Genomic DNA, 21,139 nt, shown 5'->3' with positions numbered 1-21,139 from the left:
GGAACAATAAAGATCCTAGAATAGCTAAAGCAATCATTGGGGGAAAAAATGTGGGAGGAATCACTTTCCCCAACTTTAAACTTTACTACAAAGCAATAGTTATCAAAACAGCATGGTATTGGAATAAAGAAAAGTCCTCAGATCAGTGGAATAAACTTGAATACTCAGAGAATGCTCCCCAGACATACAATCACCTAATTTTTGATAACGGAACAAGAAATCCTAAATGGAGCAAAGAAAGCCTCTTCAACAAGTGGTGTTGGCACAACTGGCTAGCCACTTGTAAAAAATTGAACTTAGACCCCCAGCTAACATCATGTACGAAGGTTAAATCCAAATGGATGAAAGACCTCGACATCAGACCCAAAACCATAAGATATATAGAACAACACGTAGGCAAAACACTCCAGGACATTGAGACTACAGGCATATTCAAGGAGGAAACTGCACTTTCCAAGCAAGTGAAAGCAGAGATGGGAATATATTAAGCTGAGAAGCTTCTACACCTGGAAATAGTGCCCAGGATACAAGAGCCACCCACTGAGTGGGAGAAACTATTTACCCAATACCCATCAGATAAGGGGCTAATCTCCAAAATATACAAGGCACTGACAGAAATTTACAAGAAAAAAAACATCTAATCCCATCAAAAAATGGGGAGAAGAAATGGACAGACACTTTGACAAAGAAGAAATACAAATGGCCAAAAGACATATGAAAAAATGCTCCACATTACTAATCATCAGGGAGATGCAAATCAAAACAACGATGAGATACCACCTCACACCACAGAGAATGGCACACATCACAAAGAATGAGAATAAACAGTGTTGGGATGTGGAGAGAAAGGAACTCTTATCCACTGCTGGTGGGAATGCTGTCTAGTTCAACCTTTATGGAAAGCGATATGGAGATTCCTCCAAAAACTGGAAATCGAGCTCCCATATGATCCAGCTATACCATTCCTAGGAATATACCCTAGGAACACAAAAATACAATACAAAATTCCCTTCCTTACACCTATATTCATTGCAGCACTATTTACCATAGCAAGACTCTGGAAACAACCAAGATGCCCTTCAACAGATGAATGGCTAAAGAAACTGTGGTACATATACACAATGGAATATTATGTAGCTGTCAGGAGAGATGAAGTCATAAAATTTTCCTATACATGGAATCTATTATGCTGAGTGAAATAAGTCAGAGAGAGAGAAAAACACAGAATGGTCTCACTCATCTATGGGTTTTAAGAAAAATAAAAGACATTCTTGCAATAATAATTTTCAGACACAAAAGAGAGAAGGGCTGGAAGTTACAGCTCACCTCAGGAAGCTCACCACAAACAAGAATGAGTTTAGTTAGAGAAATAACTACATTCTGAACTATCCTAATAATGAGAATGTATGAGGGAAATGGAAAGCCTGTCTAGAGTACAGGCGGGGGTTGGGTGGGGAGGAAGGAGATTTGGGACATTGGTGATGGGAATGTTGCACTGGTGATGGGTGGTGTTCTTTACATGTCTGAAAACCAAACACAATCATGTATGTAATCAAGGTGTTTAAATAAAATACATAAAAAAATTTCCAAAACCTGCTTCAATAAAAACTATTATTACATCAAATTCTCTGTACTCTTAACTATTTTTATTTTAATGCTGCAAAAAGATGTATGAAGTAGGGGCTGGAGCGATGGTGCAGCATAGGTCATTTGCCTTGCATGCAGCTGACCTAGGATGGACCTCAGTTCAATCCCCTGGGGTCCCATATGGTCCCCCAAGCTGGGAGCAATTTCTGAGTGCAAAAAAAAAAAAAAAAAAAAAAAAAAAGATGTATGAAGTACTGGATTGAAATGAGAGGAGCTGGAAAATCAGCTATCTCATAAATTTCCAGAGATGAGCAATAGGGGTAGGCAGTACTGGGTATGGAGTCCAGGAATTCACACATTCAAGGTCAATCAGTCCTTTCTCACTGAGCTACCTTCTAACCCAGAAATCAGCAATTTTTAAGTGTAAATAAAGGCTTTCTAAAATGCAAGAAGAGGGAAAAATGAATCAAAATGTTTCCTGATGAGGTTTCTTTTTCTTTCCTTTTCATTTTTTGAGTTTTGAGTACATATATTATGTATATATGTATTAGACATTAGACCATTATCAGATGTACATAACACCAATATTTTCTCTCATTCAGTACACTGTCTTTTATTTTAGCAGGTTTCTTTTGCTACATATAATCTTTAATCTGATATATTCCATTTTGCTGCTGTTGTTTTTATGTTTGCCAAAAGAGAACACCTCTAGGGTCTATATGCTGTGGCATTCTGTCCATGTTCTCAAGGTGTTTTATGGATTCTGGTCTCATGTGAGGTATTTAATCCATTTTCAACTACACTTTGTAAAGTATGGTGTGAGATAAGAATCTAGTTTCTTTGTTTCTTTATTTGTTGTATGTAGCTGACAAGTTTTCCTACCACCATTTGTTGAAGAGATGTACCTTGCTCTACTTCATGTGCCCAGTTCCTTTTTCATAGAAAAACTAGCTAAGGCTGGGGCCGGAAAGATAGCATGGAGGTAAGGCGTTTGCCTTTCATGCAGGAGGTCATCGGTTCAAATCCCAGCACCCCATATGGTCCCCCGTGCCTGCCAGGAGCAATTTCTGAGCCTGGAGCCAGGAATAACCCCTGAGCACTGCCGGGTGTGACCCAAAAACTACCAAAAAAAAAGAAAAGAAAACCTAGCTAAGGTTTGGTCAATCTTTTTTATTCCTTTAAAAAAAATCTCCTGGGGCCGGAGAGATAGCATGGAGGTAAGGCGTTTGCCTCTCATGCAAAAGGTCATCGGTTCGAATCCCGGCGTCCCATATGGTCCCCCGTGCTCGCCAGGAGCGACTTCTGAGCATGGAGCCAGGAGTAACTCCTGAGCACTGCCGGGTGAGACCCAAAAACCAAAAAAAAAAAAAAAAAAAAAAAATCTCCTAATTTTATTTACCCTTTGTGCTGTTTTCTTGATTTCAACCTATAAAAAACTGAGGCAAGAAGACGAATAGACACTTCCCTAAACAAGAAAAGAAGACATACAGGTAGCCATGAGGCATACAGAGAAAGAATTTACTGGCACTTCTTAGTGGGAAAATGCAAATCAACAGTGAGTTATCATCTCACACCTATGAGAGCAGCACATATTAAGAAAACTGGAAACAACCAGCGTTGGTGGGATAATGGCTCAGCTTCTGAATAATAGTATTAAGATTTCTAAAAAAAAAAAAAAAAAAAAAAAGAAAAGAAAAGAAAAGAAAAGGTAAAATCACTACTTCCAAGTGACCCAGTTATTTTACTTTTGCCATCTACTCCGAAAACACAAAATCATTCATTCAATATGATATATGCACACCTGTGTTCTGTGTAGCACTAAGTATTATAGCCAGGAGATGGAAATAACCGAAGTTACAGAAAACTAGATAAAGGAAGTATGGCACATAAGCACAATGTAGAACCATGCAGATATAAAAAAGATGAAATCTTCACAACATGGGTAGAAATGAATGATATCATGTTAAATGAAATAAATCAGAGAGAGGACAAATATCAGATGATCTCACTCATCATGGTATAGAGACAAAACAAGGGAATAGACAATATCAATTACAAACTTTGTCCTTAAAAACAAAACAAAAGGGCCTGGAGAGATAGCACAGCGGCGTTTGCCTTGCAAGCAGCCAATCCAGGACCAAAGGTGGTTGGTTCAAATCCTGGTGTCCCATATGGTCCCCCGTGCCTGCCAGGAGCTATTTCTGAGCAGATAGCCAGGAGTAATCACTGAACACCGACGGGTGTGACCCAAAAAAACAAAACAAAACAAACTTTGTCCTTGGATTATAAAAATTACCAAGCAGGGGGGTAGAAGGAAAAAAATTAACACACAAACTGGAGGTGATATAAGGCCAGTGGTGGAAGGACACTGGAGACTTTAGCTGTTGTGAGGTTTTGATACATCAAAATCATAAATAAGAATCAAAAGATAGTCAAATGGATAGGGCACTTCCCTTGCACTCGGCTAACCTGGTTTGATTCCCAGTCCCTAGAGTACTGCCAAGACTGAGCCCTGAGCACAGAGTAAGGAATAAGCTCTGGGCATCACTTGGTGTTGCTCAAAAATAAAATTACAAAATAGATAAATCATAGGTTTGGAGCAATAATATAGCAGGGAGAGCATCCGCCTTGCACGCAGTCGACACAGGTTCATCCCTAGACTCCCATATGGCTCCCTGAGTGGCCAGCACTGATTCCTGAGTACAGAGCCGAGAGTAACGCCTGAGTACTGCCAAGAATGGCCCAAAATCCAATAAATATATATGTATATGTATATATATCACATTCAGACCACAATAAACTTATAAAAATTTCAATTAAGATGTTTCCTGAACATCTTCCTAACAGAATAAATGTCCAAGCACTGTACATTGGCAATCAGGTTAGGTAATTTAACTTAAAAAAAAACATAAGTCATCTCCAAAAGCAAATACTCAAAACAATATATACTATATTGAAAAACTAATCATGCTTCTAAAGACGAAGACAAAATAGCCTGAATCCTGCAAATGGGTTGCAGGCTCTACCAAGCTTATAGACTCTAAATTGGCAAATGTTAGTGAAAATAGAGATTCTTGGATATTTTTTTAATCAACTACAAATTATTTTTTTTTCTTTTTTTTTTTTTTTTTTTTTTTTTTTTGGTTTTTGGGTCACACCCGGCGGTGCTCAGGGGTTACTCCTGGCTGTGCTCAGAAATAGCTCCTGGCAGGCACGGGGGACCATATGGGACACCGGGATTCGAACCAACCACCTTTGGTCCTGGATCGGCTGCTTGCAAGGCAAACGCCGCTGTGCTATCTCTCCGGGCCCCAACTACAAATTAAATAATGTCTCTAAATATAACTAATGGGGAAAGACAGTCATTCATGCATGTAGTTCAATCACACCCATGTAAGATTTTCAATTACTGAGAAAATCAGAACGTAATTAGCACTTATCAACAAAGATCACTTAATCTTACTTAAAGGACTTCTTTAGCAAATAAATAGTGGGTACTTCTCTTATTTCAGTATTTCTGTAGAAATAATGACTTTGAATCATGATAATGAAATTATATCAGCTATGAAAGTTTTGTTTATCCATAATTACTAACAACTTTAGGCTCATGGCCCTACAAAAACCAAATTACCTTTTCCTGAAAAGGAGGGAAAACAGGCCTGTCATTCATCTTTTCAATTGCTCGTTAGATATCTAACTCAAGCCTTGCTATAAATCAATTTCCCCAGAAGTAGTGCTAGGTTACTGTTAATTTAGGTAAGTTTCTTAGTGATTCTTAAGCATGGCAAGGCTTGAAAAGACTGCTACGAAGAGTTTCTCAGAAAGTGAAGACCAACAAATTACACTGAAAGACCTCTAGGCACCTACTTTAAAAGCAAAGCACTCTCCCTTTCTCTACTCATCTTCATCTAAATATCCTAAGTGAACATTTCTAGAAGTAGGATTAGGACTAGACACTGTGAATAAGGCTCACAGATGTTGACTTATACTGTGACTGACAATAGCCATAAGGCCGGCCCCACTGTGAGATACAAAGTTTTTGCCTGCTTACTTCGGCCTCCTATTCATCCATTTCCCATCTTTCTTCTCAAGATTTCAGAGTTTCCTTAACACAGCAGTTTTTGTACTCCTGTGCTAGTGATAAAGGCAAGTGTAAAGGCAGAGGTACAGGATGAGTAAGATAATAATACCAGTGACAGTTCTGCAGCTTAGCCTTCAAGAACAGTATTTTAGGGGCCTGAGAGATAGCACCATGGTAAGGCATTTGCCTTGCATGCAGCTGACTGGAATGAACCGGGCTGGATTCTAGGCATCCCATATGATCCCCCAAGCCTGCTAGGCGCTACAGAGCCAGAAGTAACCTCCTGAGTGCCACAGTGTGTGGCCCAAAAAAACAAAATTAAAAAAAAAAAAAAAAGAGGAGTATTTTAAAATACTCGGTGTGGGGCCAGCAGTGGATAGGGTGCTAGCTTGAAAAGCGGCTGACCCAGGTTCAATCCTCAGTATCCCATATGGTCCCCCAAACACCATTAAGAGTAAATCCTAAGCACACAGCCAGGCCCTGAGCATCACTGTGAGCACCACTGTGTGGTCACCCAGAAACCACACACAAAAATAAACGAAAATACTAGGCTTCTGAAGGAACTACAAGTCTACAAGAGAAACCTGAGATATTGCAAGGTTTGAATCACTATCTGTTAGTCTAAAAGTATAATTCACCCTCTTCCTCTTCCTTCTAATGAAATTCCATTATCCAAATCCAAATTATCAGTTCTAAAATATCCTCCCTGAACATTCAAGTATTTACCATTGTGGCAGACATAAAATTTTTCCCTTACTTGCCTCTCAATGCCATTTTCCATTTTTTCTATGATTGGGATAACCCAATTTATTAGGTTGGCAGAGTCATGGTTTGATGACCTCACTTGTAAAATTGAATCACATTACCTTTTTATGTGCAATATTCTTGGTACAAACAAATCCATTGACAACGACAGAATCAAATTTCTTTCCACCTGGAATCTAGTTGAGCAATTAAAAAATAATGAAATAAAATTCAATGATGCAGTCTTATAATCTAGTCAGATGAGTGTACTTATTTTTACTTTGACTTATCTAATCAAATAAGAACAAGAACATTCAAGATATAAATCATCCCTTAACTAATAAATTTTTCTTAGTATACTTATAGATTTCTCCACTTCATACCCTCTAAAGTATTACCTAATACTCTAGAACAGTGGACCTCAAAGTTTTTAAACAGGGGGCCAGTTCACTGTCCCTCAGACCTCTGGAGGGCCAGACTATAGTAAAAACAAAAACTATGAACAAATTCTGATGCACACTGCATATATCTTATTTTGAAGTGAAGAAACAAAATGGGAACAAATACAATATGTGGCCCGCAGGCCATAGTTTGAGTACCACTGCTCTAGAGTATCCATCTGACAAAACAAATTAAAAATTAAAACTATTATCAGTGGTTGCAGTGACAATAGAGCAGATAGGGCGCTTGCCTTATATGCAGTTGACCCAGATTCAATCCCTGACATCCCATATGATCCCCTCGAGTCATACTAGGAGAGTTCCCTGAGCATAAAGCAAGGAGTAAGCTCTACAGGTGTGGCCCAAAAGCAAACAAAAAAACCATTATCAGGTCAAATATAGATAAAAATACATAGAGAATTCCATTACTATCTAAATAAAGCAGGCATTTACCATTATTCCTCAGAGTAACAGTATTCTGTGGGAATAGGCCTTCTCATAGGAACAAGTGAAGAAGAGAAAAAAGAAAAAGGGGGTCCAGAACAATAGCATGGCAGAAGAATGTTTGCCTTGCACATGGCTGATCCAGGATGAACCTGGGTTCGAATTCTGGCATCCCATATGGTCCCCAAAGCCTGCCAGGAGTGATTCTGAGTGCAGAGCCAGGAGTAACCCAAGCACCACTGGGTGTGACCCCCCCCCAAAAAAAACAATAAAAGAAAGGAAGGAAAGAAAGAAAGAAGAAAAAGAGAAAGAAAGAACAAAAGAAAGAGAGAGAGAAAGAAAGAAAGAAAGAAAGAAAGAAAGAAAGAAAGAAAGAAAGAAAGAAAGAAAGAAAGAAAGAAAGAAAGAAAGAAAGAAAGAAAGAAAGAAAGAAAGAAAGAGAGAGAGAGAGAGAGAGAGAGAGAGAGAGAAAGAAAGAAAGAAAGAAAGAGAGAGAGAGAGAGAGAAAGGAGGGAGGGAGGGAGGGAGAGAGGGAGGGAGGGGGAGAAGGAGGGAGGGGGAGAAGGAGGGAGGGAGAGGGAAGGAAGGAAGGAAGGAAGGAAGGAAGGAAGGAAGGAAGGAAGGAAGGAAGGAAGGAAGGAAGGAAGGAAGGAAGGAAGGAAGGAAGGAAGGAAGGAAGGAAGGAAGGAAGGAAGGAAGGAAGGAAGGAAGAGAACTCTTCCCATTTGTATTCTCAAAATTATTCCCCATCTGATCATCTCCGACTATGACCTCCGAAGGGCTTTCACACCCCTAAGAAGACTAAATAGGAAAGGCTTCCCCTCCCTCACTGAACAACCTGTGTGGCAATGATTCCTTCAGATTCCCACAAAGAAATTCTCCACTGTCAGACCCATACAGCCAGCTTCAAGTGGAGCTCACTTTTTTGATGTGGACAAACTGACGGATATCCATGTCATCATCCCTCATCTTGACATCAGGTCGGACTGTTTGAACAACTTGACACACTAGTGACACAATGATGTCCCTCCAAGATGGTGACAATGACTCATTATGGAGCAACTGCTGTAGTAGTGCCATCATGTGATTATGATTAGCTGAACTAAAAAATGTCACAAGAAGTTTACAGTTAATATTGCTAGAAAGCCATTCTAAAGAAACAAATGACTAGCAAAGAACTAATAAGCATCTGAGATATGTCTCACAGATAAAAAAAAAATCTTCCAAGAAAATTATTTCTTTTAATACAACTAAACCTTAGTGATTCTGCACATAAACAAATCTCTGAACAGCTTAAGATGACCACTTTAATTTGGTATAATTCTGACCCCTACATTAAAATGGGAACAGAAACAGGGAACATTTTCTTTTCTTTGGATTTTTGGTTTTTGGGCCACACCCGGTGATGCTCAGGGGTTACTCCTGGCTATGCGCTCAGAAATCGCTCCTGGCTTGGGGGACCATATGGGACACTGGGGAATCGAACTAAAGTCTGTCCTAGGCTAGTGTGGGAAAGGTACAGATGCCTTACCACTTGCGCCACCACTCCATCCCCAGGACATTTATTTTTATAAAAAATTTCATCAGAACAGGATTTACTTCCCAGATAATCTTAGAATTTATAAGGAAAATCAATATGCATCCTAGTAAGTCATGAATTTGAATATGGAAAATTACAAGTGAAAAGCTCTTTGCTTACAGCAGCCTCTCCATGGCCTGCTTCTCTCCATTCTCCTCCCTCAGCTCCAGGTTGTTATGATGCCAGCCCAGAGGGGTGAAAGGCAGCTCTTTGGGCTTTTCCTCTACTCGACGATTAAATAAGGATTCTAAGCAAGGTAGAAAAGAAGAAATCATACTTTATATAGTTTGCACCATCTACTTATAAACTGAGAAACTACCAATTCCTCTTCTTCAATTGTTGAAGTTAAACAATTAAAAATGTTGGTATTAGGGGCCGGAGAAATAGCATGGAGGTAAGGTGTTTGCCTTGCATGCAGAAGGTCGGTGGTTCGAATCCCAGCACCTCATATGGTCCCCTGTGCCTGCCAGGGGCAATTTCTGAGCATAGAGCCAGGAGTAACCCGAGTGCTGCCAGGTGTGACCCAAAAATCAAAATAAAATAAAATAAAATAAATAAACTGTGTTCCTATGATACTTAATTAGTCAAAGGGATTTTCAGTACCTACCTATTCTCTGCAAATCATGGTCAGGCTGTAAGTATATATCCTCATGAACAAAATGACCCACACACATCTATAAAGTTTGAAAGATTACCTTTGATGAAGGCATCACTTATTGAGAGTTGCTGTCCTCCATTGTCAGAAATCAAATACTCTACATACCAGGAAGAAAGCAGAGAGAGGAAGAAGAAAAAGAGAAAATATAACAAGCCAGCATAATTATACATACAGCACACCCACACACAAGTCTGACTCATATTATACCCATCACTGCCCAAGCAATTCAAGAAAGCTCTAAAATGCATCTTTCTATGTATTACATATACTTCCTTCTGAATTTAATACACTTGAATTAAAAAAATCTGACCAAAACTTGAAGCAAGCCTGAAGAGATAGCACAGAGGTTAAGGCTCCTGCCATGCATATAGCCACCAATCCTGGCATGGCATATGATATCTCGGTACCATTCCGAGATCTTCAGAAGTGGCTTCTAAGAGCAGAGCCAGGAGTAAGCCCTGTACCAGGTAGCCCATCTACCCCCTCAGGAAAAAAAAATCTTTGAAACAGTAATGTTAGATAACCCTTAACAAATAATTTCCCCTTATAAAAGCTGAACCAGCTGGTGAAAATTAAGATTTTCAAGAATTTTCAAGACAAGTCTGAAAAGTTATATATTTTTCTCATACATAATTAGATTACTTAGCAATAACTTTGTCTATATACAAAGCTTTAGGAGAGACTCCCTGATAAAACAATAAAATATTAATTTTATAATACAAAAGGTATAATACAAAAGTAACATCACATTGAAAATCTAACTCACAGGATTTTTTTTAATTAAGAATTTGCTTTTGGGCCCAGAGAGATAGCACAGTGGTGTTTGCCTTGCAAGCAGCCGATCGAGGACCAAGGGTGGTTGGTTCGAATCCCGGTGTCTCATGTGGTCCCCCGTGCCTGCCAGGAGCTATTTCTGAGCAGACAGCCAGGAGTAACCCCTGAGCACCGCCGGGTGTGGCCCAAAAACAAAAAACAAAACAAAAAACAAAAAAAAAAAAGAATTTGCTTTTAAAAAGTTCTAATAAAAACTGCCAAATGATTACCATTAAAATCACCACTAAACACATTTTGAATGTATTCTTTTAAATCTTTTAAGTATTAATTTTTTTGACAAGTGAGACTTGTTTACTTTCCCATGACTTTTTCTCTAGGTCTGGTAGCAAGCATAGCTCAAATTGGTTCTTTCTGCCAGCCAAAATAAGCCATAATGATTTTTAAGTTTTCTCAACAAAAATCTTCCAATAAGGGGCCGGTGAGGTGGTGCTAGAGGTAAGGTGTCTGCCTTGTAAACGTTAGCCAAGGAAGGACCGTGGTTCGATCCCCCGGCGTCCCATATGGTCCCCCCAAGCCAGGGGCAATTTCTGAGCGCTTAGCCAGGAGTAACCCCTGGTTTTTTTTGGTGTGGCCCAAAAAAAAACTAAAACAAAAAAATCTTCCAATAAACTTGCATATATATAATAATAAATGGGCTTCAGGCACAGTAGTGCTGCCAGTGCACAGGTATTACTAATGCATCTATGGTGCCCAAGTACATGCCACCTGTAACTCTCCTCTTGAGATGTGACTTTCTTATTTTAAAGCTGGGATGTATAAGTACCAGCTCTCTCTACTCTGGAGAAGCCCACATCTTCTTCTACATCTCATTTTACTTCAATTTATTCTCCCCTCAAAAAAACAAAAACAAAAACAAAAAAAACCTGTTATTCTTTAAAAAAAAAAAAGACTTTAAAAGTCAATGTTTATGAGTCAATATGCTCAGACTTATAGCAAGAATAATTTATTTACAACTTAAATATGCCATTTTCAATAAAATCAAGTAAAATTTGATTTATATATTATCCCTGACCCTCTCTCAGTGAAATTAATAATGCCATTCCCTGTTTATTCACATATTCTAGTATCTTGGGGGCTAAAGAGATAACAGACAGAGCCTATTTGACATATAAAAGTCTGGATTCAACCAGTACCACATGGTTGCCAAAGCATAATAGAGTCTGGAGCAGCCATTAACACTGTGTGTGACCACAAAACAAAAGCAAAAAAAAAAAAAAAAAAAAAATATATATATATATATACACATAAATACATATACATAACAAAACAAAAACATACAAAGCTTATAAAATTTCTATATAATACCTGTATGTCTTATATATACAGTGGCTTTTTATACTAAAGCTTAAATATGTTTACATATAAAAGTTCCAAAGATAGATTGTCACCATTTGTATTTGAAAATAATTCAGTGTGAATAATAATATTCACATAGAGAACCTCATATACTTCATATACTCAACAATTTTTAAGTCATTGAAATACTTGAGTTCTTTAAGTATACTTCTTATATTTTCTCATATTCAAGTTTACCTAATTGGCCCCAAACTGGCTTAATATTTTCCCCCTTAAATCAAGGTCTAATATTCTCTTCATTCTCTTTCCATCTAAAGCAGGCCGCAGAGCTTTTTCTTTTTACTTGATACTCAATTTTGTGAGAGCTCAGGCAAAATTAATGTACTAAAGATGTTCCACATTCTAGGTTCAATGGACTGCTTTCTCATAGTGTCATTTAACTTGGTCCTATATCTCCAATGTTTTAACAAAATGAGAAGTTGAATCAACAGGCTAATGGAAACCAGGATTTTTACTCTTCTTCTCTGGGTTTACTTGTGAGCTTTCCATTTTGAATTTTCTGTTCGTATGGCTCAAAACCTGCTTTTAAGCACAATAAAAATACCTTAACTGTATAACTCTCCAATAACTATGGTAAAAGTATCACACCAGGGCCAGAACGATAGCACAGCAAGTAGGGTGTTTGCTTTGCACACTGCTGAACTGGAACAGATCTGTTCAATCCACATTCCATATGTGCATATGTATGTACTTATATATACAGTGGCTTTTTATATTAAAGCTTAAATATTTTATATATGTTTATAAATATGTTTATATATATGTATATATAAGTACATACATATTCAGGCTCCCTGAGCCTGCCTGGAGTGATTTCTGAATGCAGAGCCAGAAGTAACCACTGAGCCTTGTCGGGTGTAAACCCCCACCCCCCCAAAAAAAAAAAAGAGAAGAAAAAAAAAATTTTTTTTTTTGGTTTTTGGGCCACACCCGTTTGACGCTCAGGGGTTACTCCTGACTATGCACTCAGAAATCGCTCCTGGCTTGGGGGGACCATATGGGACTCCGGGGGATCGAACCACGGTCCATCCTACGCTAGCGCTTGCAAGGCAGACACCTTACCTCTAGTGCCACCTTCCCAGTCCCGAAGAAAAATAATTTATCCAACGAGAATATCATACAATCTGTTTTACAAGTTTCTAGAAATAAGAAGTTTAAGATAAAAAAGCAGAAAAGGGGCTGGAGTGATAACAAAGAGGATGACATTTGCCTTGCACACAGCCAACCAGAGTTGGTTCCTAGCATCCAATATGGACCCTCAAGCACTGCCAGGAATAACTTCTGAACACAGAGCCTGTTTAGCACTAGGTATGGCCCCAAAACAAAACAAAACAAAGGGGCCATAAGGTGTCTGTCTTGCAAGCACTAGCCAAGGAAGGACCGTGGTTCGATCCCCCGGCATCCCATATGGTCCCCCCAAGCCAGGGGCGATTTCTGAGCGCTTAGCCAGGAGTAACCCCTGAGCATCAAACGGGTGTGGCCCAAAAAAACAAACAAAAAAAATTTCACACTATAAATACTGAAGGCTGCAAATGACCTAAAAAGGTCAATATAATAATTATCTTATTTCTGATACTTGCAGCTTCCCTATTCATACACAGTAGACAAAAGTATTTCCTATACCTCCTATAGAAGATTACTTAATTAAAACATGTTTCAATTACAAAAATATTCTAAACCTAGATTCATTTCAAATTCAGAAGTAAAAGAAAAATTAGAAGTCACAAGTCTATCTAACTTCTCTGTTCCTTAATAATCCAGAAAGTAACTGTATTGGGTTATTTTTTTGTATTAGTCAACAGTGACAAAAACCCACTATTTCTAACTACTGAACCATTTTCCTTTAGCCAGCCTCCAAATAAATATAATTTCTGTCCAATAATCATTCATACCTCAAGTTAAGATTCATTCAAAATAGCTTTCTCCAGCATATTAATAATAAACTTTATTTATTTATTTATTTTTGGTTTTTGGGTCACACCGGCAGTGCTCAAGGGTTACTCCTGGCTCTACACTCAGAAATTGCTCTGGCAGACTAGGGGGACCATATGGGATGCTGGAATTCGAACCACTGTCCTTCTGCATGCAAGGCAAATGCCCTACCTCCATGCTATCTCTCCGCCCTCCAATAATGAACTTTTAAAGTCTAATTACATGATCTTATGTTCAATTTCTTACTGGAGTGATAGCACAGTGGTGGGGCATTTTCTTTACACGTGGCCGACCAGGATTTGATTCCCAGTATCCCATTTGGTCCCCTGAACCTGACAGGAAATCATTTCTGAGTACAGGGCCCCTGAGCACCACTGAGTGTGGCTCCACACACAAAAAATGAAAGAAATACATGTAGATTCCAATTCTGCTATTCCTTTAACATTTCAATGATCTGTGAGTCTGTGAATCATTAAAAATGCTGACCTACAAGAAGTTGCTAAGCAACACCAAGGCCCTAGATAGCATGATCTAGTAGACACCTGAGTGTATATTACTTAGATACCTATTATTTATGCCCAAGTATTTATCACACCTTCATTATCTGCTGAAACAATTAGAACAAACCACAAATCCACTCATTGTATATGTGACAAGCATATTAAGATTGTAATGCTAGGGAGCTAGATAAGACCCTCGCCTTGCATGCAGTAAGCAGACCTGGATTCAAAATTCAGCTTCTCATATGGTCCCAATATCACTGGGAATGATTCCTGAGCCAGGAGTAAGCCTTGTACACTGCTAATTGTTTTTCCACTGAAAAGATTTGTTTCTTTTAAATATAAATGGGATAAGAGCCTCCAGAGAATTTGCTTTTAACAAATATGACTAGTACCTATAATACTTTCTAACATATTACAAGTACATAATCGTCCTCTTTGTGACAGAGCCATACAAAGACTAAAAAAGATAACATCAGTATCCATGGCAGTTACTCATCTACCAATCTCATTATCACCATTAAGAGAGGAAAACTGGTTGTTTTGGAATATTATTTTAGCTAATTTTGCCAGAGTCCAATCACTATCAATTCCTCTTTTAAACACTACAGTATGTCCCATTCATTGCAGGGTTTTTTTGTGGGTTTTTTTTTTTTTTGGCCACACCTGTTTGATGCTCAGGGGTTACTCCTGGCTAAGCGCTCAGAAATTGCCCCTGGCTTGGGGGGACCATATGGGACGCTGCGGACCAAACTCATTGAGGGTTTTTTTTACAATTTTACCAACTCCCTATTTGACATTAATATTCTTTATCCATAATCTTTTTAAAAAAAATTCTTTTTCATTTGTTCTGACAGATCCTTCTGAACTATATCTGTCATTTGTCTTATAAAAGCATCACTCAAGGGCCGGAACAATAGTACAGCAGCAGGGCATTTGCCTTGCATGCGGCTGGCCCAGGAGGGACCTGGGTTCGATCCCCAGTGTCCCATATGGTTCCCCCAGCCAGGAGCGATTTCTGAGTGCATAGCCAGGAGTAACCCCTTAGCATCACTAGGTGTGGCCCCAAAACCAACCAAACAAACAAAAACAAAATCATCATTTAACTGGTTCTCCAGGTTGGCTCAACCTACATATAGTTAAATTTAACACCTGACCATCTACCTCACCGCCCTTTAATACACCAAAATTGTCCACCATTTTTCTATTCTACTTTAAGGATTCCCACAAACATTCTGTGTTTCACTGAGGCTTCCATTCACTGATGACTGATTCACTGAGTGATTCACGTTCACTGATGATTCTCATAAACATTTCACTCATGCTTAATTCTAGCCAAAGCCCCTCTTTTCCTGCACTATCTTTGTCCTTTTTCAAAAAGACATGCTTATTATTGCTGTAAGTACCACATCCCTTACCATACTGGTTAATTTGACAATTTAATCAGAATTCTTTTAAAACATAAGTATTTTTCAATTATTTTGTCAATTATAGCACAGATTTAAGTCCAAAAGCTTCTTTGTTAATTATCTTTTTTAGCTTATTAAAGGAATCAAAAGCTTAAGAGGCTATTCAACTTTAGAGAACTAAATGTTAACATTTAAACTCTAGGGCTGGAGAGAGAAAACAGTCTATTTGCCCGGCAAATAGACAACCTGGTTCTTTTCCCAGAATCACATCCCCAGAGTCCCACCAAGAGTGAGTCTTGAGCCCAGAGCCAGGAGTAAGCCCTAAGCACACCAGGTATGACCCAAAAAAACAAAACAAACAAAAAATTAAACTCTGGGTATCATAGTTAACTACTTCCACTTCATAATTTTTCAGATAATATAATAAAATTTCATAATAACTTTTAATTTACTGACATTGCCATATATTTTGGCTTTCATTTTTGGGGGCATATCCAGCAGTGCTCAAGGGTTACTCCTGGCTCTGCACTCAGAAGCTACTCCTGGCAGGCTCAGAGGACCATACGGGATGCCAGAGATCCAGGTCAGCCACCTGCACTAGCCACTGTGCAATCACTTCAGCTCCCAGGCTAAAGTTTAAATTGGCTTTAATAAAAATAAACCACCCTTTAAGGTCGGAGAGATAGCACAGCCATAGGGCATTTGCCTTGCATGCAACCAATCAGTAGGGACCCCAGATTCCTGGCATATGGGAATATGGTCACCCAGCCTGCCAGGGATGATTTCTGAGTTCAGAAGCCAGGAGTGGCCCCTGAGCACTGCTGGGTGTGGCCCAAAACCCAACCAATCAATCAATAAATAGTTTAAAAAAATAATATAAGTGCACATTTCATTGACCGCTTTCTTCTGTTCATGTGAGCAGTGTTATTTCTCATGTGCTATATAATTGTTGAAGGCTAATTAGCAGTATAACTCCATAGTGATACTGCCAGGCTCCTTCAGACAGTTCTGTCAGATTGCCTGGGCGAATTACAAATCAGAATGTTACCAGCACCTGGTTGGTCATTTAGTGTTTCTTGATAAAGAGTCTAGGGTTAAAGATGGTGTATTTGAGGAACATAGGTAATTCTCTGTCACTAGATAAAACCACAGCATTGGGGGTTGGTAGCTTTGGACTGGACTTCCAGCTCCATATTGTACATATTCTGAACCATATATCCCCCCCATGAAAAATGCTTGTCTGTGCGTGTGTGTGATCCTCTGTCCCCAAATGGGCCTATTTTTATTTCTCATGGTTGGCATTATACTATTATCTCATCAGAAATACTAAATAAATACCATTATGACTGACCTTAAAAATAAATAAATACGCCTCTCTACTCTGCTGTCCTGCATTTTCGGCCTGATTTCACCCTTGGTGCGGCTCATCAGCCAGCCTGCCTTCCTGTGAACTTTCTGGGGAGTCTGCCTTCCCGTGAGCCTTCCTTGGAGGTGAGCTGACACGCCCAGAAAGGGAGGAGCCACCGAACTCTGCTGGATCTCAGATGCCAGCACCCTTCTGCCTCTCTACTCTGCTGTCCTGCATTTTCGGCCTGATTTCACCCTTGGTGCGGCCCATCAGCCAGCCTGCTTTCCTGTGAGCTTTCCGGGGAGTCTGCCTTCCCATGAGCCTTCCGTGGAGGTGAGTCGACACGCCCAGAAAGGGAGGAGCCACTGAACTTCGCTGGATCTCAGATGCCAGCACCCTTCTGCCTCTCTACTCTGCTGTCCTGCATTTTTGGCCTGATTTCATCCTGGGTGCGGCCCATCTGCCAGCCTGCCTTCCTGTGAGCCTTCCGTGGAGGTGAGTCGACACGCCCAGAAAGGGAGAAGCCAGAGGAGCACGGTTGCTCCGCTCCCCTTCGCGACGGTGCACAGCATTTAGCCAATGAATACAATCACAACACGTAGAAAAACACGCAGTACTAGTGTGACAATGGGGAAACAACATGGGCCAGTGCCAGACATAGAGAATGAAGATGGCAACTCTGATGACTTGAACATGATCAACCACCTAGTCAGTCTCTCAGATAAGGAGTTTAGAGTTGCAATATGGAACATGTTCAAAGAACTCAAACAAAGTATAGAAGAGAAAACTAAAAAGAATCAGGAGAATATGAAGATAGAAATGAGAAAACTCCAAACGGAAATTTCAGATCAAATAACAGGTCTGAGAAACTCAGTAGATGAATTGAAGAAAAACATGTTTGAGATTTCCCACAGGTTAACAGCAGCTGAGGATAGAATCAGTACACTGGAAGATGAGATACATAACAATTACATACAGCAGAAGAAATTGGAAAAAAGCCTCAAAGCAAATGATCAAACAATGGAAAAATTACTCAAAGAATGGGAACAGATGAAAATAGAAGTCTATGATAAGCTCAACAGAAACAACTTAAGAATCATTGGAGTCCCAGAGACTCAGGAAGAAAATCTCCGGGAAGAATCAACAGTCAAGAACATCATTAAAGAGAAACTACCAGAGATAATGAATACATGTGATCAAATCCTGCATGCCCGAAGAGTGCCAACTAAAAGAGACCCCAGAAAAAACACCCCAAGACACATCCTAGTCACAATGTCGAATCCCATAGATAGAGACAGAATTCTGAAAGCAGCAAGATCGAAAAGAGAAATTACATTTAAGGGAACATCTTTGAGATTTACTGCAGACCTGTCACCAGAAACACTCAAGGCCAGAAGGCAGTGGTGGGACATAGTGACAAAACTCAATGAAATAAATGCTTCGCCTAGAATACTGCACCCAGCAAAACTCACTTTTAGGTTTGAAGGAACAATACATAGTTTCACAGACAAACAACAGCTCAAAAACTTCACAGACTCAAAACCATTCTTTTTTTTTTTTTTTTTTTCAAAACCATTCTTAAAAGAAAAACTGAACGGCATACTTTAAGACAAAGCTTACCAACAGACACACCAAACTTTAATATAAAGATGGCACTAACTCCCAGGACAATTCTTTCTCTCAATGTCAATGGACTAAATGCACCAGTTAAGAGACACAGAGTGGCTAAATGGATCAAAAAACTCAATCCAACCTTCTGCTGCCTACAAGAAACGCACCTGAATAGTCAGAACAAACATAGACTCAAAATAAAAGGCTGGAGGAAAATCATCCAAGCAAACAACACCCAAAAAAAGCAGGAGTGGCCATATTAATATCAGATGATGCAAACTTTATACTTAGGAAAGTAGTAAGGGACAAAGATGGACATTTTGTATTAATCAAGGGATATGTACAGCAGGAAGAAATCACCCTCCTAAACATATATGCACCGAATGAGGGGCCAGAAAAATATTTAATACAACTGTTGACAAATCTGAAAAATAATATCAATAACAACACAATAATTGTGGGAGACCTCAACACGGCATTGTCAACACTAGACAGGTCAACCAGACTGAAACCCAACAAGAATATACTAGACCTGAGGAGAGAAATGGAAGTAAGAGGCCTAGTAGATATATACAGGACACTCCACCCCCAGAGGCCTGGATACACATTTTTCTCTAATGTACATGGGACATTCTCTAGGATAGACTACATGTTAGCACACAAAACATATCTCCATAATATCAAGAGGATAGAAATTTTGCAGGCTGCCTTTGCTGACCACAAAGCCCTGAAATTATATATAAACTACAAAGGGACACAGAAGAAACACTTTAACACCTGGAAGTTAAATAGCCTCATACTGAATAATCAGTGGGTCCGAGATGAAATCAAAGAGGAAATCAAAACCTTCCTGAAAACAAATGACAATGGAGAAACAATTTATCAGAACCTATGGGACACAGCAAAAGCAGTACTGAGAGGAAAATTTATAGCTTTGCAAGCACACATCAGGAAAGAAGAAGGGGCATACCTGAATAGCTTAATGACGCAGCTCATAGAATTAGAAAGTGCTCAACAAAAGGATCCAAAAATAGGGAGGCAGAAGGAAATAACAAAGCTGAGAGCAGAAATCAATGAAGTGGAAACCAGAAAAACCATCCAAAAGATCAACGAAAGCAGAAGTTGGTTCTTTGAAAAAATAAACAAGATTGATAGACCACTGGCAAAACTAACAAAGAAAGAAAGAGAGAGAAACTTGATAACTTGTATTAGGAATGAAAAAGGAGAGATCACTACTGATATGGTAGAGATTCAAAGGGTAATCAGAAACTACTTTTTTTTTTTTTTTTTTTTTGGTTTTTGGGTCACACCTGGCAGTGCTCAGGGGTTATTCCTGGCTCCAGGCTCAGAAATTGCTCCTGGCAGGCACAGGGGACCATATGGGGCGCCGGGATTCGAACCGATGACCTCCTGCATGAAAGGCAAACGCCTTACCTCCATGCTATCTCTCCGGCCCCAGAAACTACTTTGAGAAACTCTATGCCACTAAAAATGAAAACCTGGCAGAAATGGATAAATTTTTGGAATCTTATAATCTTCCACGATTGAATGAAGAGGATGTAGCATATCTAAACACACCCATTACTATTGAGGAAATTAAGAAAGTAATCAAATGTCTGCCCAAAAACAAAAGCCCAGGCCCAGATGGATTTACTAATGAATTCTTTCAAACCTTTCAAGAGGAACTACTACCAATCCTGGCAAGACTCTTTCATGAAATTGAAAAAACAGGAAAACTTCCAAATAGCTTTTATGAAGCCAACATTACCTTGATACCTAAACCAGACAGAGATGCTACGAAAAAAGAAAATTACAGACCAATATCGCTGATGAATGCAGATGCAAAGATCTTCAACAAAATCCTGGCAAATAGGATTCAATGCCTCATTAAGAAGATCATCCACTACGATCAAGTAGGTTTCATTCCAGGAATGCAAGGCTGGTTTAACATCCGTAAATCTATCAACATAATACACAACATCAACAGCAAGAAAAATAAAAATCACATGATCATATCAATCGACGCAGAGAAAGCATTTGACAAGGTCCAACACCCATTCTTGATCAAAACTCTCAGCAAGATGGGAATGGAGGGAACCTTTCTCAATATAGTTAAGGCCATCTACCACAAGCCAGAGGCAAATATTGTCCTCAATGGAGAAAAACTGAAAGCCTTTCCTCTAAATTCTGGCACAAGACAAGGCTGTCCTCTCTCACCACTCCTATTCAACATAGCACTGGAAGTACTCGCTATAGCGATTAGGCAAGAAAAGGATATCAAGGGAATCCAGATAGGAAAGGAAGAAGTCAAGCTCTCACTGTTTGCAGATGACATGATACTCTACTTAGAAAACCCCAAAGACTCTATCAAAAAGCTTCTAGAAACAATAGACTCATATAGCAAGGTGGCAGGCTACAAAATTAACACACAAAAATCAATGGCCTTCCTATACACCAATACTAATAAGGAAGAAATGGACATTAAGAAAACAACTCCATTCACTATAGTGTCACACAAACTCAAATATCTTGGAATCAACTTGACTAAAAATGTGAAGGACCTATACAAGGAAAACTATAAAACTCTGCTCCAAGAAATAAGAGAGGACACGCGGA

General features: G+C 39.2%; 1 protein-coding gene and 1 non-coding gene across 2 annotated transcripts in view; one reads left to right on the top strand and one right to left on the bottom strand.

The window, feature by feature from the left end:
- PIKFYVE (phosphoinositide kinase, FYVE-type zinc finger containing) overlaps positions 1 to 21,139 on the bottom strand; it is a 108,748-nt gene that overhangs the window by 46,506 nt on the left and 41,103 nt on the right. Inside the window, exons 13-16 of the mRNA XM_049782536.1 lie at positions 9,571 to 9,630; positions 8,996 to 9,122; positions 8,218 to 8,398; positions 6,535 to 6,609 (exon numbers count right to left, since the gene is read on the bottom strand). Coding sequence (XP_049638493.1) covers positions 6,535 to 6,609; positions 8,218 to 8,398; positions 8,996 to 9,122; positions 9,571 to 9,630 — 443 coding nt within the window. The remainder of the gene's footprint in view (positions 1 to 6,534; positions 6,610 to 8,217; positions 8,399 to 8,995; positions 9,123 to 9,570; positions 9,631 to 21,139) is intronic.
- On the top strand, positions 16,445 to 16,572 carry LOC126021057 (small nucleolar RNA SNORA19). The gene has a single exon (XR_007499673.1). It is a non-coding gene; the product is annotated as a small nucleolar RNA SNORA19 (small nucleolar RNA).

This window comes from Suncus etruscus, chromosome 10 (assembly GCF_024139225.1).
Source record: "Suncus etruscus isolate mSunEtr1 chromosome 10, mSunEtr1.pri.cur, whole genome shotgun sequence".
Taxonomy (NCBI): Eukaryota; Metazoa; Chordata; class Mammalia; order Eulipotyphla; family Soricidae; genus Suncus; species Suncus etruscus.
The sequence above is the reverse complement of the archived record's forward strand: the minus strand, read 5'-3'. Positions and strand labels throughout refer to the sequence as shown.